A 23,114-nucleotide genomic window follows, 5' to 3' on the forward strand; every position below is an offset into this window, starting at 1 on the left:
AGCACAATTCAGCAGGAACAGCCTTTTGTCCCCACTTTCCATTTCCAGACCACTCTTCGCCACTGCCACAATGATGAACCCCTTCATCAACCAGGTTCCTTTGCTATTAATGTTCCCATTTGTTGCTAAGCACAATGCATAGTAACTATGGGATGCTATGGAGCTGTAGTTTATTGAGTGGTTGCTAAGCAATACCTTGAAACTATGGGACGTCCTATTACTACTGACTACTGCAATTCCATGTTACTACGGAGCCCTAATAACTACGGAGTGCCTTGTTGCTAAGTCATTTCTTGTTTCCAAGTGACGTCATCGAATTATATGCTGCCTAGTTGCTATGGAGTTTTTGGTTGCTAGGTGGCTATGGCGCTGCTTTATAGCTAAGGGATGCTCTGTGAGAGTCCTGCTTTGCCTTTTTGTAACAAACACCCTTCCCTGCTGCCTCCGTTGCTAAGGGGAATGTGGTTGCTAAGAAGCGTCCAATGACGCGCCGGCCTGGCACCACGTGTTGTGTCGCGGCCTGATGACGTGCTGCTGCTGGCGGGAAGATGGCGGCCGTGTGTGTCGGGACCCGGGGGATGGAGGTGACAATTACCGGCCTTCTGGAGCGGGATCTGAGCGAAGGGGAACTGGCTGAAACCATCCGGGGGCTGCGGGAGCATGGGGCCCTCCGGGGGGAGGTGAGTGCCTGCTGGGGGCCAATGGCTGTCATTCACTCAATACCGCCCCCAATTAACTCTTCATTAGCCCCATGTACGGGCTGGGCTGTTTATTGGCCTCTACTGTCCCCAGGTACCGCCTGGCTTATTGGGGTACAGCAGGGACCCCCAACATATCAATGAGCAAAAGGCTGGGGAGCAACACAAACACGCAATAAGGACTCTGATTGGTTAATTAGTAGCCCAATGGGGACTGGCAGTGCTAGAGACTCAGTACATATGGGCTTTATGCCTCCAATACTTGCCCCAAGCCAGAAATAGAAACATGGGCCCCAATTTTGAGGCAACTGGGAGTAACACCCAAAGGGTTGGGGAGCAACATGTTACCCCTGAGCCACTGGTTGGAAATCACATAGGGAATCGCTCCGATGCGATAGTAAGGCTCGGCCGGTTCCCCCGTAGTGGGGCTCGCCCGGTTCCCCCGTAGTGGGGCTCGGCCGGTTCCCCCGTAGTGGGGCTCGCCCGGTTCCCCCGTAGTGGGGCTCGCCCGGTTCCCCCGTAGTGGGGCTCGGCCGGTTCCCCCGTAGTGGGGCTCGGCCGGTTCCCCCGTAGTGGGGCTCGGCCCGTTTGTGTGTAAGTCACTTGCTTAGGGCAGGCTTGTGGCTAAAGAACTTATTCTCCATATAGAACCAGCCAGATACACGGGGCACAGCCCACTGACGCTCCATTTATAGGGTTGGCTCTTGTATAGGGGTGGGCAGGTTTTCTATGTAAAGTGGGCATACCCCTCCTGACCCCTCCTCCAGACAGATCTCTTAACTTTTTGATTCCTGTAGCACAGGGGTGGCCAATACGTCGATTACGGTCCCCCGTGGATTTCTGGTGGACCGCAATGAAGCCGGAGATGCGTACGTCTGGCCACCCCTGCTCTAGCATCCCCTCCCCTTACTCAGTTCTAACTGGTACTGTACAGCCCTGGGGTTCTACCTTACAGCCCTGGGGTTCTACCTTACAGCCCTGGGGTCCCACCTTACAGCCCTGGGGTCCCACCTTACAGCCCTGGGGTCCCACCTTACAGCCCTGGGGTCCCACCTTACAGCCCTGGGGTCCCACCTTACAGCCCTGGGGTCCCACCTTACAGCCCTGGGGTCCCACCTTACAGCCCTGGGGTCCCACCTTACAGCCCTGGGGTCCCACCCTACAGCCCTGGGGTCCCACCCTACAGCCCTGGGGTCCCACCCTACAGCCCTGGGGTCCCACCCTACAGCCATATTCGCGGTAACCTAACGCTCTGTTCCTTGATTCAGGGTCTCCCGGCTGCCATGTCTGGTCTCCTCAGTAGCTGCAACTCTCGCCTGATCTCGGCCGGCACTCGGTAGGTGGCATGTTCTCGGTTGGTTATAACTATGGGGGGGTAAGTGGCGCACAGATGGTAGCCCTGTAGGCTGAACCCCCCGCTACGTAAGATCTTACCTTGTTTGATGGATGAAGACAATCTCCATGGTGCCACCCCCTCTCCTTGCAGCGCTGTGTAAGTGTGGCCCTTCCTTATCAACGCGAGGCTGCGAGTGGCGAATACTCTGTCTGTGCCACTGTTAGACTCAGAGGGCAGTCTCGTTCCTTGAATAGCACAGAGAGCGCTCTATTGACGTGGTATAAATACCTCCTTGCATTGCTGAGTTCTCTTGCAGTTCCCCTGCCGGCTCCCCGGGGGGGGGGACGGAAGCATCTCCCTCTGGGCACTCTCTATTTCAGAGTTCAGACACACGCTGGCTGTATCTGTCTCTCTCCTGGGATTGGAGTGCAGCTCTTCTTACACTCTCACTGTTCCTTCTCAGGGTTGAGGGGCTGTCTCTGTTGGCTCTGGCAGTGGAAGAGTCCCCCACGGGTGTTTTTGAGCAGCACTGCGTGTCCTGGCTGCGCAGCATCCTGCAGATTATCCAGGTGAGTGCCGCCGTATATAAAGCCTGCCCGTCTCATTGCTGCTTCTGTGTGTCTGACCATTCCTCTCCTCCCTTTACAGTCTCAGGACCCCCCACGTGTGGTCAGTTTGGCTGTCTTTGTCTTGCGCTCCCTTCTTGCTCACTCCTCTGCGCTGCCAGAGTTATCCCGGGAAATCTCCACCAATCACATCCCAGGTCTGCTCACCTCTCTGCTGGGCCTGAGGCGCCAGGTAAGGGGCAGTGTGGTTGGCAGGCCCGGACTGGCAATCTGTGGGTTCAGGCAAATGCCAGAGGGGCTGCTGTAAGGTGCCATAGTCACTTACTATTTATTGGGCTGCTGGGGGGGCTGTTTGTGCCTCTGTGTACTGAAAATCAGGCCCGGACTGGCAATCTGTGGGTTCAGGCAAATGCCAGAGGGGCTGCTGTAAGGTGCCATAGACAGTCACTATTTATTGGGCCTATGGGGGGCTGTTTGGGCCTCTGTGTACTGAAAATCAGGCCCGGACTGGCAATCTGTGGGTTCAGGCAAATGCCAGAAGGGCTGCTGTAAGGTGCCATAGACACTCACTATTTATTGGGCCTATGGGGGGCTGTTTGGGCCTCTGGGTACTGAAAATCAGGCCCGGACTGGCAATCTGTGGGTTCAGGCAAATGCCAGAGGGGCTGCTGTAAGGTGCCATAGACACTCACTATTTATTGGGCCTATGGGGGGGCTGTTTGTGCCTCTGGGTACTGAAAATCAGGCCCGGACTGGCAATCTGTGGGTTCAGGCAAATGCCAGAGGGGCTGCTGTAAGGTGCCATAGACACTCACTATTTATTGGGCCTATGGGGGGCTGTTTGGGCCTCTGGGTACTGAAAATCAGGCCCGGACTGGCAATCTGTGGGTTCAGGCAAATGCCAGAGTGGCTGCTGTAAGGTGCCATAGTCACTCACTATTTATTGGGCTGGGGGGGCTGTTTGGGCCTCTGTGTACTGAAAATCAGGCCCGGACTGGCAATCTGTGGGTTCAGGCAAATGCCAGAGGGGCTGCTGTAAGGTGCCATAGACACTCACTATTTATTGGGCTGGGGGGGCTGTTTGGGCCTCTGTGTACTGAAAATCAGGCCCGGACTGGCAATCTGTGGGTTCAGGCAAATGCCAGAGGGGCTGCTGTAAGGTGCCATAGTCACTCACTATTTATTGGGCTGCTGGGGGGGCTGTTTGGGCCCCTGGGTACTGAAAATCAGGCCCAGACTGGCAATCTGTGGGTTCAGGCAAATGCCAGAGGGGCTGCTGTAAGGTGCCATAGACACTCACTATTTATTGGGCCTATGGGGGGGGGGGGCTGTTTGGGCCTCTGTGTACTGAAAATCAGGCCCAGACTGGCAATCTGTGGGTTCAGGCAAATGCCAGAGGGGCTGCTGTAAGGTGCCATAGACACTCACTATTTATTGGGCCCTATTTATTGGGCCTATGGGGGGGCTGTTTGGGCCTCTGTGTACTGAAAATCAGGCCCAGGCTGGCAATCTGTGGGTTCAGGCAAATGCCAGAGGGGCTGCTGTAAGATGCCATAGTCACTCACTATTTATTGGGCCTATGGGGGGCTGTTTGGGCCTCTGGGTACTGAAAATCAGGCCCAGACTGGCAATCTGTGGGTTCAGGCAAATGCCAGAGGGGCTGCTGTAAGGTGCCATAGTCACTCACTATTTATTGGGCCTATGGGGGGGCTGTTTGGGCCTCTGTGTACTGAAAATCAGGCCCGGATTGGCAATCTGTGGGTTCAGGCAAATGCCTGAGGGGCTGCTGTAAGGTGCCATAGACACTCACTATTTATTGGGCCTATGGGGGGGCTGTTTGGGCCTCTGTGTACTGAAAATCAGGCCCGGACTGGCAATCTGTGGGTTCAGGCAAATGCCAGAGGGGCTGCTGTAAGGTGCCATAGACACTCACTAGTTATTGGGCTGCTGGGGGGCTGTTTAGGCGGGCGTTGTGATCGGAGGGATAATGAGGCCGCTATAATGTTATTTGACTAAACGCCATTTTTGCTCTTGTTTCTCACAGTGCCTGGTTCCAGCCTTAGAGGGGATCCGATCCTGCTTCATCTCCTACCCCAGAGCCTGCGGCTCCTTACGGGTACTGTGCTCCTCTGCTAAATATGCCCCTCACCCACGCACGCTTGCACCCCAGAATCCATTAATGCCCACGTGGGCACATATACGCACACAGCCACATTTTCTAGAGCACTGCTGATTTCTAATCACCTGTATCCTGACTACATTAAAGGGAAACTTTACCATCTATACTTTTTTTTAAAGAATAAGTAAACCTTTTTTTTTTTTTTTGTTCAAGTCTCTAAAATTAGTTTGTACATCCCCCAGAATAACATCTCTTTCCCCCTGCATGCATTTATTTATTTTGTTTCTTATTACCAGTAGCTGAACTGTATCTCTCTTACTGACTTCCTTGTCCAGCGTGAAGCTCCTCCCCTTTTGCTTTCTGAGCCCTCCTCCTATCTACGACTATGAAGACCTCAAAGAGGTGCCTACAGGCCAAACTGATTCTCTGCTTCAATAAAACAGCCCTGCACAGTAGGCTCAACTTTGAGGTCTTCATATTCAGAAAGAGAGGAGGGGGGTTCAGAAAGCAAATGGGGTGGAGCTTCATGCTAGACAAGGAAGTCAGTAAAAGAGCTGCAGTTGAACTGGCTGTAATAGAGAAACACAATAAATCTGCATGCAGGTAGAAAGGTATATTCTGGGGGCTGTTTAGGGTAATTTGGGGATTTTCAAATAAAAGGCTTACTTATCCTTTAACTATTTGGCAAAATATATCTATACATAGGTTGCATAGGTCTGCACAGTAGTAACCATCTCTTTATTGCCACTTTTCAGCACCCAACACACTTTACACTATTTACTCACTCGCTCTTTCAGTGGTGGACTCCTATCATTGGGAACCCCCCCAGCCCTGTCTTCCCGTGGAGTTAAAGTCCATACAAAGCAGCTCTTTCCCTGCACAGACCTGATCTAACACTTATTTATTTTGCAGGGGAAACTCACTGCTTTCCTTCTGAGCCTCATAGATGCAGAAAACCAGCAAATTCAGGAGGTGAGCACTTTGCATATATCTAGGGGAAACACTTTGGGGCAATGCTGTAAATATGGGGCAAGAAGTAGCCAACCAGATTTGAGAGTGCCCTAATGCCCCGCCCTCTCTCATTCCTCTCTGCCTGTAGGTTGCCTGTCAGTGCTACTCGCTGCTCCCATCCCTCGGCTCTGGCTTCTCTCAGGGGATCAAACACACGGAGAACTGGGAGAGGCAAATCCAAAGTGTCATTTGCTCCCTGCACACTGTATTCCTGCAGCTGTACCAAGGCTCCGAAACGGGTGGGTATTGGCGCGTACATTGGGGTGGCACAGAGCGCTGCAGGGGCGGTTTCCTTTATCTGTCAACCTGATTTATCTTATAATTAACTGAATATTATCATGTTCACATCAGCCACTGCCCCAGTGAAGCTTCCAATCTATCATGTAGGAGCAGCCGCTTGATGAAATGTAGGACTGCGTTAATAAACATGGGCACTAGGTGGCGCTGTCAACCCCACAGTATCATTGAGAAGATATATATATATATAATATATATGCACTGAATCCACTATTTTGGGATTCAGCCGAACAATCCTTCATGAAAGATCCGGTAAAAACCAAACCCTAATTAGCGTATACAAACGAACGCATAGAAGGCGTAAAAATAACCACACGAAAAATTTGCAGCTTCCGAGTTTATCTGGCAAAAAGTCACATGATTCTAAGGATTCGGCTTTGGTTCGGCTGAATCTGAAAGAAAAAAGCTAAATCCCATTGGATTGGGCACATCCCAAATATTTATGGGACCTGTTATAAAGATATAAAACTGTTACAATTTCTGATATTATTCCCATTCACTACATATTTTCCCTATAGATCCTCTCAGGTCCCTGTCTGTGTTTCAAATAAGGGGTGGGCGTGTCCTAACGGTCCCTGCCAGAAGCACAGTAGGAGGGGGATAGCTAATCACAGCCCTGCACTCACACAAGCACAGACAGGCTTCAGTTCCCTGTCAGGTCAGCCTAGCTGCTGATTGGTTCCTATCCTACAGTGCAGTGTGCCGCCCCCCGTACAGCCTGGCAAAGTAGCAACAGGAAGTGACACAGATGGGCGGGGCTAATGGGGTTTTTGGAGAAATTTTACAATTCATTGGCACAATATTTCCCCTTTAATGCGGAATGAGTTTAGTGATAACAGGGAGAGCCTTAGGCACATTGTCAGCCAATCAGGGACATTTGGCATTAGTATCTTAGGGCAGCTTAGCTCTTAGGGGTAGCATGGTACTATTGATTGGACCATCAGTGCCTTTATATACCATAAGGCTCATTTATCTTCATGTTCCACAGTCTCCCAACTTAGATTGTAAGCTCAATGGGAGAGGGGCTTGCCCTTGAATAAATGCTATACAGTGGAAGCGCCCTATAGCAGTAAATGAAAGTAATAATCACGCTCCCGTCACTGAGCTTTCTTACGTTCTTCCCATGCAGACACGGCACGCTACGAGGGCTCCGGCACTGAGCTGGAGCTCCCCCCTGTGGAAGATGATGGAACTCACAGTGTGCTGCAGCTGGCACGAAGGTTCACAGCCCTGGCCCAGTGTATGCGCCTGCTGCTCAGGTATTTCTGGGGGTGGCATCTCCGTATAAAGTGCAGGAAATAGCTATCTATCTATCTTCCTTTCCTGGTTCTACTAACTTAATAATAAAATAAACTATAAAAGGCATTGTAATCACTGCATCTTTTGTTCCCCGGTACTGTGCAGGGAACAGTTTCCAGCTCCTGTGCGGGTCCCAGTGTCCGACGTTCTCAGTCTGGTCTGCAGGGTGGTCAACGTGAGCCCAAAAAACCTGGTAAGGTTCAGCGTGCAGCCTGGCATTCAGGTTTGGGACTTGTGCTTCTGTGTGTCCCCTCTTCCTGCCTACACCTTCCCTACACCCTGTTAATGCCAAGTAAACTATCTATCATCTATCTGTCTGTCTGTCTATCTATTATCTATCTATCATCATCTGTCTGTCTGTCTGTCTGTATCTATCGTCTGTCTGTCTGTCATCTATCATCATCTGTCTATCTGTCTGTCTATCTATCATCTGTCTATCTATCTATCATCTGTCTATCTATCTATCATCTGTCTATCTGTCTGTCTATCTATCTGTCTATCTATCTATCATCTGTCTATCTGTCTGTCTATCTATCATCTGTCTATCTATCTATAATGAAGGCTGGCCCGAAATCCAGGGGTTGGTTGGGTGGGTTGGAGTAGACATTCCAAAATGTATTGCTTTCTATACACAGTTGCACATAAATAGCCTTGCACGTTTTGTGCCTCATTGGGCACCTAATCATAACTAGGGATGCATCCTTAAAGGAGATGGAAAGGTAAAAACTCAGTAAGCTTTATCAGAAAGGTCTATGTAAATACAGCCTTAAGCACTCACAGAAACGCTGCACTGAGTCCTCTGTCTAAAGAAACACAGGATTTCTTGTCTCCTTTTTTGGGAGCATGTTCTTCAGTATCAGACTTCCTCTCTTTTAGGGCTCATTCAGGTTTGGGACTTGAGTCTGCTCAGTTATCTCCCCTCTCTCTCTCCCCCTCCCTTGCCCTGCTCCCCTTTCCCATAAGAATGCATAGGAACTCACTTCCCCTCTCCCTTAGGAATGATAATCTGAGCTATAACGGCTATAAAGCTACCAAGACCAAGCTAAAATGGCGGCTGTATAGTAGAACTTTCTGCTGAGTAAATATAGGGTTCTAGGTGGCACTAATGTGCTGAATCTATTGGCAGTAAAATGCCAAAATGACTTTCCTTCTCCTTTAAAGTCATGTGACTTTTCGTCACATAAACACAGAAGATGAAATTTTTTTCGCCACATGGGTCATTTTAACCCTTCTATTACCTGACTTGCTTATCAAATTAGGATTCAGATTTGGTTCGGTATTCGGCTGGATTTTTCACGAAGGATTTGGGTTTCGGCCGAATCCCAAAATAGTGGATTCGGTGCATCCCTAGTTACAACCAATCATTTCCCACCATTCTAGTAGCCAGCATAGCGGCCCTCAACTAGGCCACCCCCCCCCCATTATTTTGACATCTAGAAATAAGCAGATCTATTTCCTTATTGGTCATTGCACTCAAGATGGCTGGGTACCGGTGCTGCAGAACCAGAACATCTGCCCCACCCGCGCCTCTCGCTTACTCTCTTCCCTTCCCTACAGAGCTGGCACGGAGAGGAATCGCTGAAGTTGCTCCTCCTCCCGCGGATGCACAGCAGCGTCCTGGAAATCCTGGAGGCGACAATGATAGCGTGAGGAATGGGGGGCAGCCCCCTTTTTACCCCCTGTGTATGTGTGAATGGGAGGCCGATAGCAGCTAATGATTCTATGGCCATTTTGGGTGGGAGTCCAACGGAGGAGTGAGTGGCCCCTGATGCTTGAAGCAGATTGGTTAACCCCTTAGTGTCTGGACTTACCTGTGTGCGCTGCTCGTGTTGGCCCCTGGGCGTCCAATTGGCTAATGTGTATTCCCCTGCTACACAGGTGTGGCCCTCGGCTCCTTCCCTTCTCGGCAGTGATCTGCAGGCTCTTTCCTCAGCTCCTACTTTCCTGGGCAGCAGTGAAGGGCATGGCTGGCATCCCCTCGGGCCAGGAGAGGCCATACAGGTGGGTACCGGGAGATGGCGGCCATACGGGTATAGGGATCGCTAGTTATTTACCCACAGTTCCATTTCTCTCGAGGCAGCTCCCTCCGTTGTTCCGTGTACCGAGTGCTGGAAACGTGGGTAACGATGTGCGGCATCTCCTCCGGAGTCTTGCAAGGGCCAACGCATCACTCCGACATCCTATTGGCCAATCTGTTAAGTGACATCACTCCACCCACAGACGCCATTAAGGTGAATTTCCATCCCTGCCTCCTTTTTACCATGTATTTCCAGCCCAGGTCCTTCCCCCCTTCCCCCCCCCCCCCCCCGCTCGTTGTGTGATTCCGGTTCATCCAATTGATATTCACACTTTTTCCTTTCTGTCTCGTGTTGCGTTGTGGGACACCCCGGCCTAGATGTCCTCGTTTGTGCAGCTCGGAGCAAAGAAGCAGAAAGTGTCGGAGGTCGGGGGCGATGATTTCCAGAGTCACCGCAAGAGAGACACCACTGCCAATGTTGAGCTGTGCACAGCGGCTCTTAAAGGTGATTGTTCACCCTTCAATTAACGTTGAGGATGTTGTAGAGAGTGAAACAATTTGCAATTGGTCTTCATTTTTTTTTATATGTGGTTTTTGAATTATTTAGTTTTTTTATTCAGCAACTTTCCAGTGTAGAATTTTTAGCAGCTATGTGGTTGCTAGGGTGCAAATTACCCTAGCAACCAGGTAGAGGTTTGAATGAGATACTGCAATACAAATAGGAAAGGGTCTCTATAGAAAGAGAAGTCATAAAAAGTAACAATAACAATGAAAATGGACCTTTGCTGCCGGGGTCAGTGACCCCCCCATTTTAAAAGCTGGAAAGATCCAGAAGAGAAAAAGCAAATAGTTCAAAAATGATAAAAAAAAGACCAACTGAAAAGTTGCTAAGATCTGTTCACTCTGTAACATTACTAAAAGTTAAATTAATGACGGACCGTCCCTTTAAGACGTGGCCGGGAAATAAATCCCTCATTAACCGCTTTGTCTTTCAGGGCTGTGCTGTGTGGTTCTTCACTGTGGGTCAGTAATCAAGGAAGATGTTCATAGGGTGAGTGAAAGTGTGGCCTGTCTCCCAGCCTGAAACCACTGGCTTGTAATTCTGTCTTTAAATAATGGAAATATTAGTGGTGAAGGTATCATTATTTCCTTTATTATTACCATAAAACTATGGAACTTAGGGATTCCCCTGTACCAAGCACAATTCAGCAGGAACAGCCCCCTAAGTTTGCTCATAGCCTGTACAGAGAGATACCATAAAACTATGGCACATAGGGATTCCCCTGTACTAAGCACAATTCAGCAGGAACAGCCCCCTAAGTTTGCTCATAGCCTGTACAGAGAGATACCATAAAACTATGGCAGCATAGGGATTCCCCTGTACTAAGCACAATTCAGCAGGAACAGCCCCCTAAGTTTGCTCATAGCCTGTACAGAGAGATACCATAAAACTATGGCACATAGGGATTCCCCTCTACTAAGCACAATTCAGCAGGAACAGCCCCCTAAGTTTGCTCATAGCCTGTACAGAGAGATACCATAAAACTATGGCAGCATAGGGATTCCCCTGTACTAAGCACAATTCAGCAGGAACAGCCCCCTAAGTTTGCTCATAGCCTGTACAGAGAGATACCATAAAACTATGGCAGCATAGGGATTCCCCTGTACCAAGCACAATTCAGCAGGAACAGCCCCCTAAGTTTGCTCATAGCCTGTACAGAGAGATACCATAAACTATGGCAGCATAGGGATTCCCCTGTACTAAGCACAATTCAGCAGGAACAGCCCCCTAAGTTTGCTCATAGCCTGTACAGAGAGATACCATAAAACTATGGCAGCATAGGGATTCCCCTGTACTAAGCACAATTCAGCAGGAACAGCCCCCTAAGTTTGCTCATAGCCTGTACAGAGAGATACCATAAAACTATGGCACATAGGGATTCCCCTGTACCAAGCACAATTCAGCAGGAACAGCCCCCTAAGTTTGCTCATAGCCTGTACAGAGAGATACCATAAATCTATGGCAGCATAGGGATTCCCCTGTACTAAGCACAATTCAGCAGGAACAGCCCCCTAAGTTTGCTCATAGCCTGTACAGAGAGAGACCATAAAACTATGGCACATAGGGATCCCCATGTACCAAGCACAATTCAGCAGGAACAGCCCCCTAAGTTTGCCCATAGCCTGTACAGAGAGATACCATAAAACTATGGCAGCATAGGGATTCCCCTGTACTAAGCACAATTCAGCAGGAACAGCCCCCTAAGTGTGCTCATAGCCTGTACAGAAAGATACCATAAAACTATGGCACATAGGGATTCCCCTGTACTAAGCACAATTCAGCAGGAACAGCCCCCTAAGTTTGCTCATTGCCTGTACAGAAAGAAACCAAATAATGAAATGCCAGCATTGTTGTTAAGGTGAACATAACCCCTCTGTATCCCCAGAGACTCCAAGAGCTCTCCATCCCACTGCTGCTTCGCCTCCAACAGGGGCCTGACCAGTGGTTGGGTCCGTATACCAGCAGTGAGTGTCGGAAGGAACTGTACAGACTTCTCCTGTGTTTGACTCTGACCCCCAACCCCAGGCTTCCTGCTCCTCTGCACTGCGCCATCAAGATCTTCAGAGTGGGAATCTCGGAGGAGAGTTTGCAGGTGAGAAAACTGCTTTTCATAACATTCTGTGTTTATTGGTTAAGCTGAATTTGTTGTATAAATAGTGATCCCTTACAGTTCTTACAATGGGGATCAGATCTGTGCCACTGTGACAGAATGCTCTGTTATACAGATAGCTAGAATCTCAGCCATAAAGCAGGGCAGGACTGCTGCTTACAATGGGGGGGATCAGATAGGATCTGTGCCACTGTGACAGAATGCTCTGTTACACAGATAGCTAGAATCTCAGCCATAAAGCAGGGCAGGACTGCTGCTTACAATGGGGGGATCAGATAGGATCTGTGCCACTGTGACAGAATGCTCTGTTATACAGAGAGCTAGAATCTCAGCCATAAAGCAGGGCAGGACTGCTGCTTACAATGGGGGGGGGATCAGATAGGATCTGTGCCACTGTGACAGAATGCTCTGTTATACAGATAGCTAGAATCTCAGCCATAAAGCAGGGCAGGACTGCTGCTTACAATGGGGGGATCAGATAGGATCTGTGCCACTGTGACAGAATGCTCTGTTATACAGATAGCTAGACTCTCAGCCATAAAGCAGGGCAGGACTGCTGCTTACAATGGGGGGATCAGATAGGATCTGTGCCACTGTGACAGAATGCTCTGTTATACAGATAGCTAGAATCTCAGCCATAAAGCAGGGCAGGACTGCTGCTTACAATGGGGGGATCAGATAGGATCTGTGCCACTGTGACAGAATGCTCTGTTATACAGATAGCTAGAATCTCAGCCATAAAGCAGGGCAGGACTGCTGCTTACAATGGGGGGATCAGATAGGATCTGTGCCACTGTGACAGAATGCTCTGTTATACAGATAGCTAGAATCTCAGCCATAAAGCAGGGCAGGACTGCTGCTTACAATGGGGGGATCAGATAGGATCTGTGCCACTGTGACAGAATGCTCTGTTATACAGATAGCTAGAATATCAGCCATAAAGCAGGGCAGGACTGCTGCTTACAATGGGGGGGATCAGATAGGATCTGTGCCACTGTGACAGAATGCTCTGTTATACAGATAGCTAGAATCTCAGCCATAAAGCAGGGCAGGACTGCTGCTTACAATGGGGGGATCAGATAGGATCTGTGCCACTGTGACAGAATGCTCTGTTATACAGATAGCTAGAATCTCAGCCATAAAGCAGGGCAGGACTGCTGCTTACAATGGGGGGATCAGATAGGATCTGTGCCACTGTGACAGAATGCTCTGTTATACAGATAGCTAGAATCTCAGCCATAAAGCAAGGTAGGACTGCTGCTTAGTCTACAGATATTCTCACTGTTTCTTCTTTACCTGCAGGTCTCCAGATTCTCCACCGAGGCACTCGCCATTTGTCGCATCCTCATCCATCCCCGTGTTCCCTCTCTCCAACGTCCTCTGCCACATCACGGGCCTCGACCTCCTCTCCAGTCAGACGCCCCCACTCTTCGGCCTCCTGCTCCACCACCTACCTTTCCTGCTATGCCTCCAGCCAATCACCTTCCTCCTAGGCCCACGGTACAAGTCATGGCCACTGAGCCTCCTGTTTCCGCCGCAGTGCCATCTCCTCCTCCTGAAGAATCATTTGGGGAGAAGCCTCGACGTGCCGTCTTCATTCATTTCGACAAGGAGGAGCCCTCCGACGTAGAGATTTCCTTGGAGAGCGACTCCGATGACAGTGTGGTCATTGTACCCGAAGGGCTTTTCGCAAAATCCGACTCCAAACCAGAACCCTCTCCGCCAACTGTAAAACCTACAGAAGAAGCGACTGAACCAGTAGCCCAGCCTGCTGTCCCCTCCTCCAGCACCGCCCCGCCCCCTCCTCCTCCTCCTCCACCAGCACCACCAGTATGCGCTGGGCCTTCCTCTGTCCCAGTCCCCATTGCAGAGGCCCCGCCTCCTCCTCCCCCCCAACAAGAGGTAGACACAGTCATCAACATCAACAGCAGCGACGATGAAGAGGATGGAGAGGAGGATGAGGATGAAGGCTTATACGACGATGAGGATGAGGAAGATTATTATGATGAAGAGGAAGACGAAGATTTAGAGGGTCTGGAAGAAGATGATTACGAAGAGGATGAGGAAGGCATAACAGAAGAAGAGGAAGAAGATCTGGAAGAAGGAGAAGAGGATGAAGAAGAGGGAGAGGATGAGGAATGCTTGATGCCAGATGAGTTGCCAGTTGGCTGTGTGGCGGAGGAGATTCCTGACGGAACAGAGACCAGTTCCTTGCATGAGGTAGACCCTGACGAAGGCCCACCGCGCCTGTCCCCGGTACAGGAGGACGAAGTAGCGGACACCGGCTTGTTAATGCTCGTGGAGAGCGAAGACAGAGAGCGCTCTAGGGACTCCCACGAGGAAAGCGCCCCAGAAACCGACCTCGCCAGAAGCCCCCCTCAGCCTCCAGTTCTCACACCTCCACCCCCACTAGAAGAGCCGCCACCAATGGAAGAAGGCGACGCGCCCCAACTGGAAGTGCCGGAGCTTGAAGCGCCCCCTATTGCCCCGGAACCAGAGAAAGAAATCGAAGAGAGAAAGCCAGATGAGGTGCACGTTGAGAAGCCTGAACCAGAGGAAGAGGTGAGTGCAGGGGTGAAGCTCAGAAATACACCCACGGGTCCTGGGTGGGGGCAAGGGCTGAGCAGGTCGGTGCCACCCAAACTAATAACATGTTTGTCCTCTTATTTGTCACAGGAGCCAATGGCCGACGCAGACACCATGCTGGCCGACTTTGTCGACTGCCCCCCAGATGACGACAAGCTGCCCGAGCCTTGCACGTGACCAGTCGTTGGATCCTCATTGGTTCTCCATCTTATATTACATAACTGACAGTATGGGGGCTTGTCCCGGCGATAGCCTTGGGTCATATCCTGAGTGAGATACCGGCGGGATTAGTACTGAGCGGAATGGACACAACCTTCCTTCATGCACTTCCCTAGCACCCCACCCACCTTACCCACAATGCAACTCTTTCTACAGCTCACCGATATCCCTCACAGCCGCCCCCCCACCTCAAGTACAGGCCTCACACCCATGTCCAAACCACAACAGCACCCATGACATCCCGCTAAACCCGCGCCAATAGCTCCGGTGCCAAACGCACATTTCAAGCCGCTTTTCTGCCCGCGTTTCACTACACGACCAAATGTGAAGACACCACAGAAGCCTCATTCGCTGTGGCGCCCCCAACAGGCAGGTAAACTGCATTACAGATGGGCTCTTTATATTTTTTATTTTGTCTTTTTTTTTTTTATTTTATTCAGTTTTGTCAATAAAAGCGGTGGTGTGACTAGAATCCTGCATCTTCTTTGTCTTGTGTCTATTATAAGGGCACGGCTGGTTTAATATTAGCCTTCACTAACGGATAGGGGTGTTTTATGTGGTACATACAAAGGCATATTTTGGTAACAGTCATGGATACACATTACAGAACCACCTGTATTTATAATACAGCTGGGGGGGGGGGGGGGGGGTAATAAGTTTAGTGGGGTACAGGGCTGTCAAGGATCACCAGAGCTGGGTCTGGACAACAGGCACCATGTAACTACAGCAGCCTAGGTTCCGGGGACCTACAACAGAACGCTTTCCTGCACCAAATAAATCTTTAAGCGACGAGTTGAAAAAATGCCACCCCCGCTCTGAGAAAGCAATGGGACGGCCCAGTAGTACATCACGTGAGCAACGAAAGGGCAAATGGCCGCGGCGAGAAGATGGCTCCTGAGCGCTAGCCTGAGCTAATTCTTACACACTTCCCTGTATATTGTTTACGTTTCCCCCCGTCACGACAGAGGTTTCTATTTGTACCGCTTGAATTTGCTCTTTCTAGTGTTTGCGGCTAGAGGCATGCCCATACTAATCATGGCGTCTGTAGTTGGAATCGTCACGACGTTCCGCCAATGAGAAGGGGGTGGTGTCAGTACAGGTCAGCTGACTGCCCGTAGCCAGAAGGTAAGAAGCCAGGCTGAGAGGCTGAGAGAGAGGAAGCAGAGCTGCTCGGTGTCGGACATGGTGTCGCTGCTGTGCTGCGGGCCCAAGCTGGCCGCCTGTGGGATCGTACTGAGCGTCTGGGGAGTCATCATGCTGGTAACAACGCCTTTATTATTCGCTACTAGGGGGCCATTCCCTTTTGTTTCACCTTTCAGCCTGCCCTTTCCTAATAGGGCTACTGGGGCTGCTGGGAAATGTAGTTCAGTAGCTGGAACCGTCCATACATTAGGTTTCATTTGCTTTCTGCTTGAGTCTTTCTATGTAGCTGCATGTAAGTGTATAGAATTTCTATACATTATATATATATATCCCTATACACAGGGAGGGCTGTAATGTTGTGTGGCCCCAGGAGCCGCCCACATATGGGGCACTCATTTCAACATTTCAGATTTTCCTTCCCCTTTTCCATGGTTTGGGCTCTGGTCACATGACCTCTGTGGATTAAAGGGAATATCAACCCTTTGGTTTAGTCTTTATTCTCCTTTCCTACACAAGATGTTTTATATATTCTTATAATATACAGTCTGGTCATTTCCCTCTGGGACCCAACTGTAAATAATATCCTTATAATCGGAGCTTAGTGGTGTAATTTCTGTCACATGACTCGCTAAACCTTCTATATTATAAAAAGTACCCCCAATTGTAAAATATATTTATATTATTCACTATATAAACAGTGCTTAGAGATGTCACATGACTGTCACACTTAGGGAGTACATTCCTATAACACCTAGTTTCAAATATAAGGGTCAGGGGCATAAATATACTCAGCCTGCAGTCTTTTTATGGGCACAGAACCCCTCAGTGACTGCTAATATCCTTATCATTTACAGTAGGGGGTACATTATCCCTTATAATACATGAGTGATACTCAGAGTTCCCTGTATAACTCAGCCTGCAGCCTTGTGCCTTTATATGGGCACAGAACCCCTCAGTGACTGCTAATATCCTTATCATTTACAGTAGGGGGTACATTATCCCTTATAATACATGAGTGATACTCAGAGTTCCCTGTATAACTCAGCCTGCAGCCTTGTGCCTTTATATGGGCACAGAACCCCTCAGTGACTGCTAATATCCTTATCATTTACAGTAGGGGGGTACATTATCCCTTATAATACATGAGTGATACTCAGAGTTCCCTGTATAACTCAGCCTGCAGCCTTGTGCCTTTATATGGGCACAGAACCCTCAGTGACTGCTAATATCCTTATCATTTACAGTAGGGGGTACATTATCCCTTATAATACATGAGTGATACTCAGAGTTCCCTGTATAACTCAGCCTGCAGCCTTGTGCCTTTATATGGGCACAGAACCCCTCAGTGACTGCTAATGTCCTTATCATTTACAGTAGGGGGTACATTATCCCTTATAATACATGAGTGATACTCAGAGTTCCCTGTATAACTCAGCCTGCAGCCTTGTGCCTTTATATAGGGGGCACAGAACCCCTCAGTGACTGCTAATATCCTTATCATTTACAGTAGGGGGTACATTATCCCTTATAATACATGAGTGATACTCAGAGTTCCCTGTATAACTCAGCCTGCAGCCTTGTGCCTTTATATGGGGGCACAGAACCCCTCAGTGACTGCTAATATCCTTATCATTTACAGTAGGGGGTACATTATCCCTTATAATACATGAGTGATACTCAGAGTTCCCTGTATAACTCAGCCTGCAGCCTTGTGCCTTTATATGGGGGGCACAGAACCCCTCAGTGACTGCTAATATCCTTATCATTTACAGTAGGGGGTACATTATCCCTTATAATACATGAGTGATACTCAGAGTTCCCTGTATAACTCAGCCTGCAGCCTTGTGCCTTTATATGGGGGGCACAGAACCCCTCAGTGACTGCTAATATCCTTATCATTTACAGTAGGGGGTACATTATCCCTTATAATACATGAGTGATACTCAGAGTTCCCTGTATAACTCAGCCTGCAGCCTTGTGCCTTTATATGGGCACAGAACCCCTCAGTGACTGCTAATATCCTTATCATTTACAGTAGGGGGTACATTATCCCTTATAATACATGAGTGATACTCAGAGTTCCCTGTATAATTGTACATGGCACAGAGCTAATAGAGATGGTTGGTAGCTGGCACATAAGGGGTGGGTCAGTTTGAGGGGGGGGGTGATTGTTTGTATAATGACTGAGCGCACCCACAGGCCAGTGTTGTGTATACAGTGAGTGTTTATATACAAACCCAGATGCCCGTGACACAGTGGTAGGATCTGGCTATGGTCGCTCCTGTCTGGCCGGGGCTGGGGGGGGGGTGACAGATCACTATTTGCTCACAGGGAAGACACTCTGTGTTTAAAAGACAAAGAAAACCAGATAACACAGGGCCCTTCCATGGGCCCCTCCCAGACTGCACCCCAGTAGCTCTGTGCCAATGATGGCGGCTATAACTGGCCCCTCAGATTCCTGTCGTCAAGGTCTGTAGCAGCCAGTGATGAGCGAATGGGGGTAACTTATCAACACTGGGCAAATTTGCTCCGTGGGCAGTAACCCATGGCAACCAATCAAATTGTTGCATTCATTTTTCCACCTGCAGCTGCCTGTATAAAGCCAACCACCGATTGGTTGCTATGGGTTACTGCTCACAGGCAATTGGCGGAGCAGGGACAGAGCCTCAGGGAAGCAGTATGGTCGCTCCAAGCTCTAATTACATATATATTTATGTTTATTTTGCCGCAGGTTCTGCTGGGGGTGTTCTTTAACGTCCATTCGGCGGTTCTGATTGAGGACGTGCCCTTCACTGAAGCGGATCTGTTTGAGGAGTAAGTGTTGGACCAAACCATATTTTGTTCCTTCCTTTGTCCCCGTGCCCCCCCCCCCCCCCCGTAACGCGTGTCTCGTTCTCTCCGCAGCCCCAATCCCCCGGCCAAGATGTACCGCCTGTACGAGCAGGTCTCCTATAACTGCTTCATCGCCGCCGCCATCTACGTTGTCTTGGGGGGCTTCTCCTTCTGCCAAGTGCGGCTCAATAAACGGAAAGAATACATGGTGCGCTGACCTCCCCCCCCGTCCAACCAGAAGGTGGTCTGATCCACACTGGAACCAACCCTGCGATGACTTCCTTACGTTCCAATCAAGCCACCGACGGGCCAACCCACCCAGAGAGCTATTTAATAAATATCACGTTATTTATGAAATTGCCATATTGCTGTTGTTGATAGTTAGAACCCTAAGGGCTGGGTACCCCCTGTGTAGTGTTTTGGCCACGTCCTTTGGCCACACCGGGGTAACCAACCTTTACAATATTTAGTTGGAGTTTAGCCATGGGATGCACTGTACCTTTAATGGCAACTTGCTTCTGTTAGGAGCATGAATAGGCAACATTGCATAACTACAACCCCCAGCCTCCACTATAAGTGTCGTTCTTCAGCAGCTGGAGGGCCTGCCATGCTGAAACCCCCATCATACAATGCCCCCCTAGCAAGAGCAACTGGAATGCCCATCCTCAAGCAGGGTAAATCGTGTAACTGCCTGCTCCAGGGGCAGTCTGCTAGTTGCCCCAGATGGGTGGGAGAAATGCTGTTCTACTCGTCGTTCCCTCGCTAAACTTGTTTTCATGTGAAATTATCCACTGGGACCAACCCCCCCCCCCCCCCCCCCCCCCCCCCCCCCCCCCCTCCGGTCCTATTGTGTTCTTGTATTTATGTGACTGTGCAATAAAGTGACAGTGTTCTGTGACCAACCCATGTCCCCTGTGCTTACAGACCTATACACGGGGGGTAGGTGCCATTGCTAAGCGCGCTATAGTGCCAGCCAAACGCCATGTTATCTTATATATGGACCAATATGGCCATATTATGTTATAGAATAGTCAATTCTAAGCAACTTTTCAATTGGTCTTCATTATTTATTTGTTATAGTTTTTTAATTATTTGTCTTTGCAGTTTTTAAACAGGGGTCACTGACCCCGGCAACCAAAAAACTATTGCTCTGTGAGGCTCCAGCTTTACTGTTATTGATACTTTTTGCAACTTTCTATTCAGTCCCCTCTCCTATTCATATACCAGTCTTTCATCCAAACCACTCCCTGGTTGATAAGGTAACTTGGACCCTAGCAACCAAATAGCTGGTTGTTAAGGTAACTTGGACCCTAGCAACCAAATAGCTGCTGACATGCCAAACTGGAGAGCTAAATGAAAATAATGAAATAACTAAAAATACTATCAAAAATGAAGATCAGTTGCAAATGGTCTCAGAATATTACTCTCTACATCATACTAAAGGCAGAGGGGCTTAAAGTCCCAGAATGCACCACCTCACAGTGGGAAAAGGTGAGGGAGGGAGGGGCTGCATGACCACTAGGGGCCTAATGGGAACTGGTTCTGTAAGCAGAGACACACTGCCGTGTTTATATGTATTTGTGAAAGGATGCCTACCCCCATATGTAATAAAGGGCACTAAGTTTGCCCAGTAGCAGTAACCCATAGCAACCAATAAGATTTTTTTTTTTTTTTAAAATCCTACCTGCTGATTGGTTGCTATGGGTTACTGCTCCTGGGCAAACTTAGTGCCTTTTATTATATAACCCCCATAGTGTTCATGCAACTGGATGAGCTCATGTGAAAAGAGGGGTATATTTTCCCTTTAGAACAACTCAAAAGGGAATCCAAACGCAACAATGAACTGACAGAAACTGCTACAAGAAGCAAATTAATATAAATTGCTCACAAAAGCAGCCTCACTAAGCTTATTAGGTATAGTTTTGGGAGTCAGCAATGCTAGGGTTAACTGAGTACAGGAGAGCTGCTGGGCTCAAATCCTGGTATTAGCAGCCTAAAACTGCAACTATCCGAACTATATAAATGAATGTAAGTTGCAGTTTTAAGATCACACTGAATATGCTCACATATGAATGGCAATGTTTCCAGACTTCAGTCCCTATATTACCCCACATGGCACACAGCGCCCAATTACAAATATATCTTTTATACTGACTCCATGAAAATCAAAGCATTTATGTTACTCGCTTCTGCCTACCCCCCCGGCTGCAATGAAGCAGAGGGCAGTCACCACATTGTGCCCAATATTAGATTTGCCACATACACTGTATAGCTGAAAATAATCCACATACTTCTTAATGCCGTGCCCACAGCTGGAACGCCCGAAACTGACTCCGGAAGCAACATCAGCTCCGTAACTACTGTAGGGCAAAGCCAAGCGTCCGCTGGAGTGGCGTAAAGGCGCCGCCATTGGACTGAGGAGAGATAAATGGCATTTCACCAGCTGGCAGGCTGATGGGAAAGTCACGGGGACACTATCTGCCCGAATGCATAATGGAAACGTTGGCTGGTAGAGGTGTATGATTGGCTGGGGCTGGGGCTGTTTCCATGGATTAAGCCCCTGGTTCCAGTGATACCTGAAGGCTACAGGGTACAATAGGGTAACCATATGTCTGGTTTTGACCCAGACAGCCCAGTTTTCAGAAGGACTGTCCAGGTCAAAACCTCCTTCCCAGTTTCCATACTGTCATAGCACCGCCCATTAACATCACAGCCCTGCTTCTCCAGCGCCCTATGGTGTCACAGCCCCGCCTCTACCCCGCCCCCAAGATATCAGGGCCCACCCCCTGCTCAGCGGCAAATGCCAGCAGAAGAGGCAACCCTAGGGTAGGGTGACCAGATGACTTGAAAATTCCGGGACACGTCTAATAAATACATGTTGCAGGACAGCACTGATTGTATTTAAATTAAACTGCAATCAGTTCAGCCCTGCCAGCTGGATTTTCTAGAAGTGTCCCTGAATTTTCAAGTCATCTGGTCACCCTACCCTAGGGTACAATGCCATTCGTGACAATTCTGCACTTTATACAATAGTCTGGAGAAGAGCTCTGAGCCTTAACCCAACTGAAGCCCTTTAAAGGAGAAGGAAAGGCAACAAAAGAGTTAATCCTACCATCCATTGTCTCAAAGGTGCCCTTAAGTCTCCCCATATAGTGATGGTTTACAGGTTTTGAAGCCAAACCGGACAAAAAATCGCTGAGCTGTGTGAATAAAGTTCCCATGATGCCTCTCTCCTTCGCAGACTTGACGACTTGTGAACAATGTGGATAAGCAGTGGGCGCGCACAAGCAGGCACGCTCTCCATTCAGCACCCTCTGCTCCCCAGTGGGAGCGGACCGTAGCAACGAGCGGCGGGGGCGCTGGTGGGGGGAGAGTTCCGAGCGGACCGTAGCAACGAGCGGTGGGGGCGCTGGTGGGGGGGAGAGGCAAGGGGGGAGAGTTCCGAGCGGACCGTAGCAACGAGCGGCGGGGGCGCTGGTGGGGGGAGAGTTCCGAGCGGACCGTAGCAAGCGAGCGGCGGGGGCGCTGGTGGGGGGAGAGGCAAGGGGGGAGAGTTCCGAGCGGACCGTAGCAAGCGAGCGGCGGGGGCGCTGGTGGGGGGAGAGGCAAGGGGGAGAGTTTCCGAGCGGACCGTAGCAAGCGAGCGGCGGGGGCGCTGGTGGGGGAGAGGCAAGGGGGGAGAGTTCCGAGCGGACCGTAGCAAGCGAGCGGCGGGGGCGCTGGTGGGGGGAGAGGCAAGGGGGGAGAGTTCCGAGTGGACCGTAGCAAGCGAGCGGCGGGGGCGCTGGTGGGGGGAGAGGCAAGGGGGAGAGTTCCGAGCGGACCGTAGCAAGCGAGCGGTGGGGGCGCTGGTGGGGGGAGAGGCAAGGGGGAGAGTTCCGAGCGGACCGTAGCAAGCGAGCGGCGGGGGCGCTGGTGGGGGGAGAGGCAAGGGGGGAGAGTTCCGAGCGGACCGTAGCAAGCGAGCGGTGGGGGCGATGGTGGGGGGAGAGGCAAGGGGGGAACGGACTGGAGTGAAGGAGCGAATGGGGGGGAACTGACAAAAGGAAGCGAGTGAACCAGAGGGGTGATGTGTGACAAGAGGGGGGCGGCGTTGTGCAGACGAGGACGCGAGCGTGTATGTTATGGATACACATAAGTAGATACACATAAGGATGCAGCTGCTGGGGGGGGGGGGGAGACACAGAAGGATGCGGGGGGCGCAGGGAGGATGTTGGGGGCGCATGCGCAGTAGAGACAGTGAGGGAAAGGGCGGCGCCGTTCACTGACACAAGTATGTAGAATGTAGCAGGTGTATCTTTCACTAGGCAAGCCAGGAA

General features: G+C 49.9%; 2 protein-coding genes across 2 annotated transcripts; both read left to right on the forward strand.

The window, feature by feature from the left end:
- The first annotated feature begins 441 nt into the window (after positions 1 to 441).
- Positions 442 to 15,292, forward strand: pelp1 (proline, glutamate and leucine rich protein 1). Its single transcript, XM_031899491.1, has 17 exons — positions 442 to 680; positions 1,967 to 2,034; positions 2,498 to 2,603; positions 2,683 to 2,832; positions 4,645 to 4,716; positions 5,632 to 5,691; positions 5,819 to 5,969; positions 7,157 to 7,286; positions 7,432 to 7,519; positions 8,884 to 8,972; positions 9,205 to 9,327; positions 9,407 to 9,557; positions 9,722 to 9,848; positions 10,339 to 10,394; positions 11,791 to 11,997; positions 13,318 to 14,577; positions 14,692 to 15,292. Exons 1-17 carry the CDS (start codon positions 549 to 551, stop codon positions 14,776 to 14,778), a joined length of 3,057 nt encoding a protein of 1,018 aa, XP_031755351.1. The 5' UTR covers positions 442 to 548; the 3' UTR covers positions 14,779 to 15,292.
- Positions 15,293 to 15,861: 569 nt separating this feature from the next.
- rnasek (ribonuclease K) lies at positions 15,862 to 19,152 on the forward strand. Its single transcript, XM_002940054.5, has 3 exons — positions 15,862 to 16,080; positions 18,695 to 18,777; positions 18,868 to 19,152. The coding sequence occupies exons 1-3, from the start codon at positions 16,003 to 16,005 to the stop codon at positions 19,010 to 19,012; spliced, it is 306 nt and encodes a 101-aa protein (XP_002940100.1). The 5' UTR covers positions 15,862 to 16,002; the 3' UTR covers positions 19,013 to 19,152.
- The last annotated feature ends 3,962 nt before the right edge of the window (positions 19,153 to 23,114 follow it).

The sequence above is a fragment of the Xenopus tropicalis genome, chromosome 3, assembly GCF_000004195.4.
Source record: "Xenopus tropicalis strain Nigerian chromosome 3, UCB_Xtro_10.0, whole genome shotgun sequence".
Classification (NCBI taxonomy): domain Eukaryota; kingdom Metazoa; phylum Chordata; class Amphibia; order Anura; family Pipidae; genus Xenopus; species Xenopus tropicalis.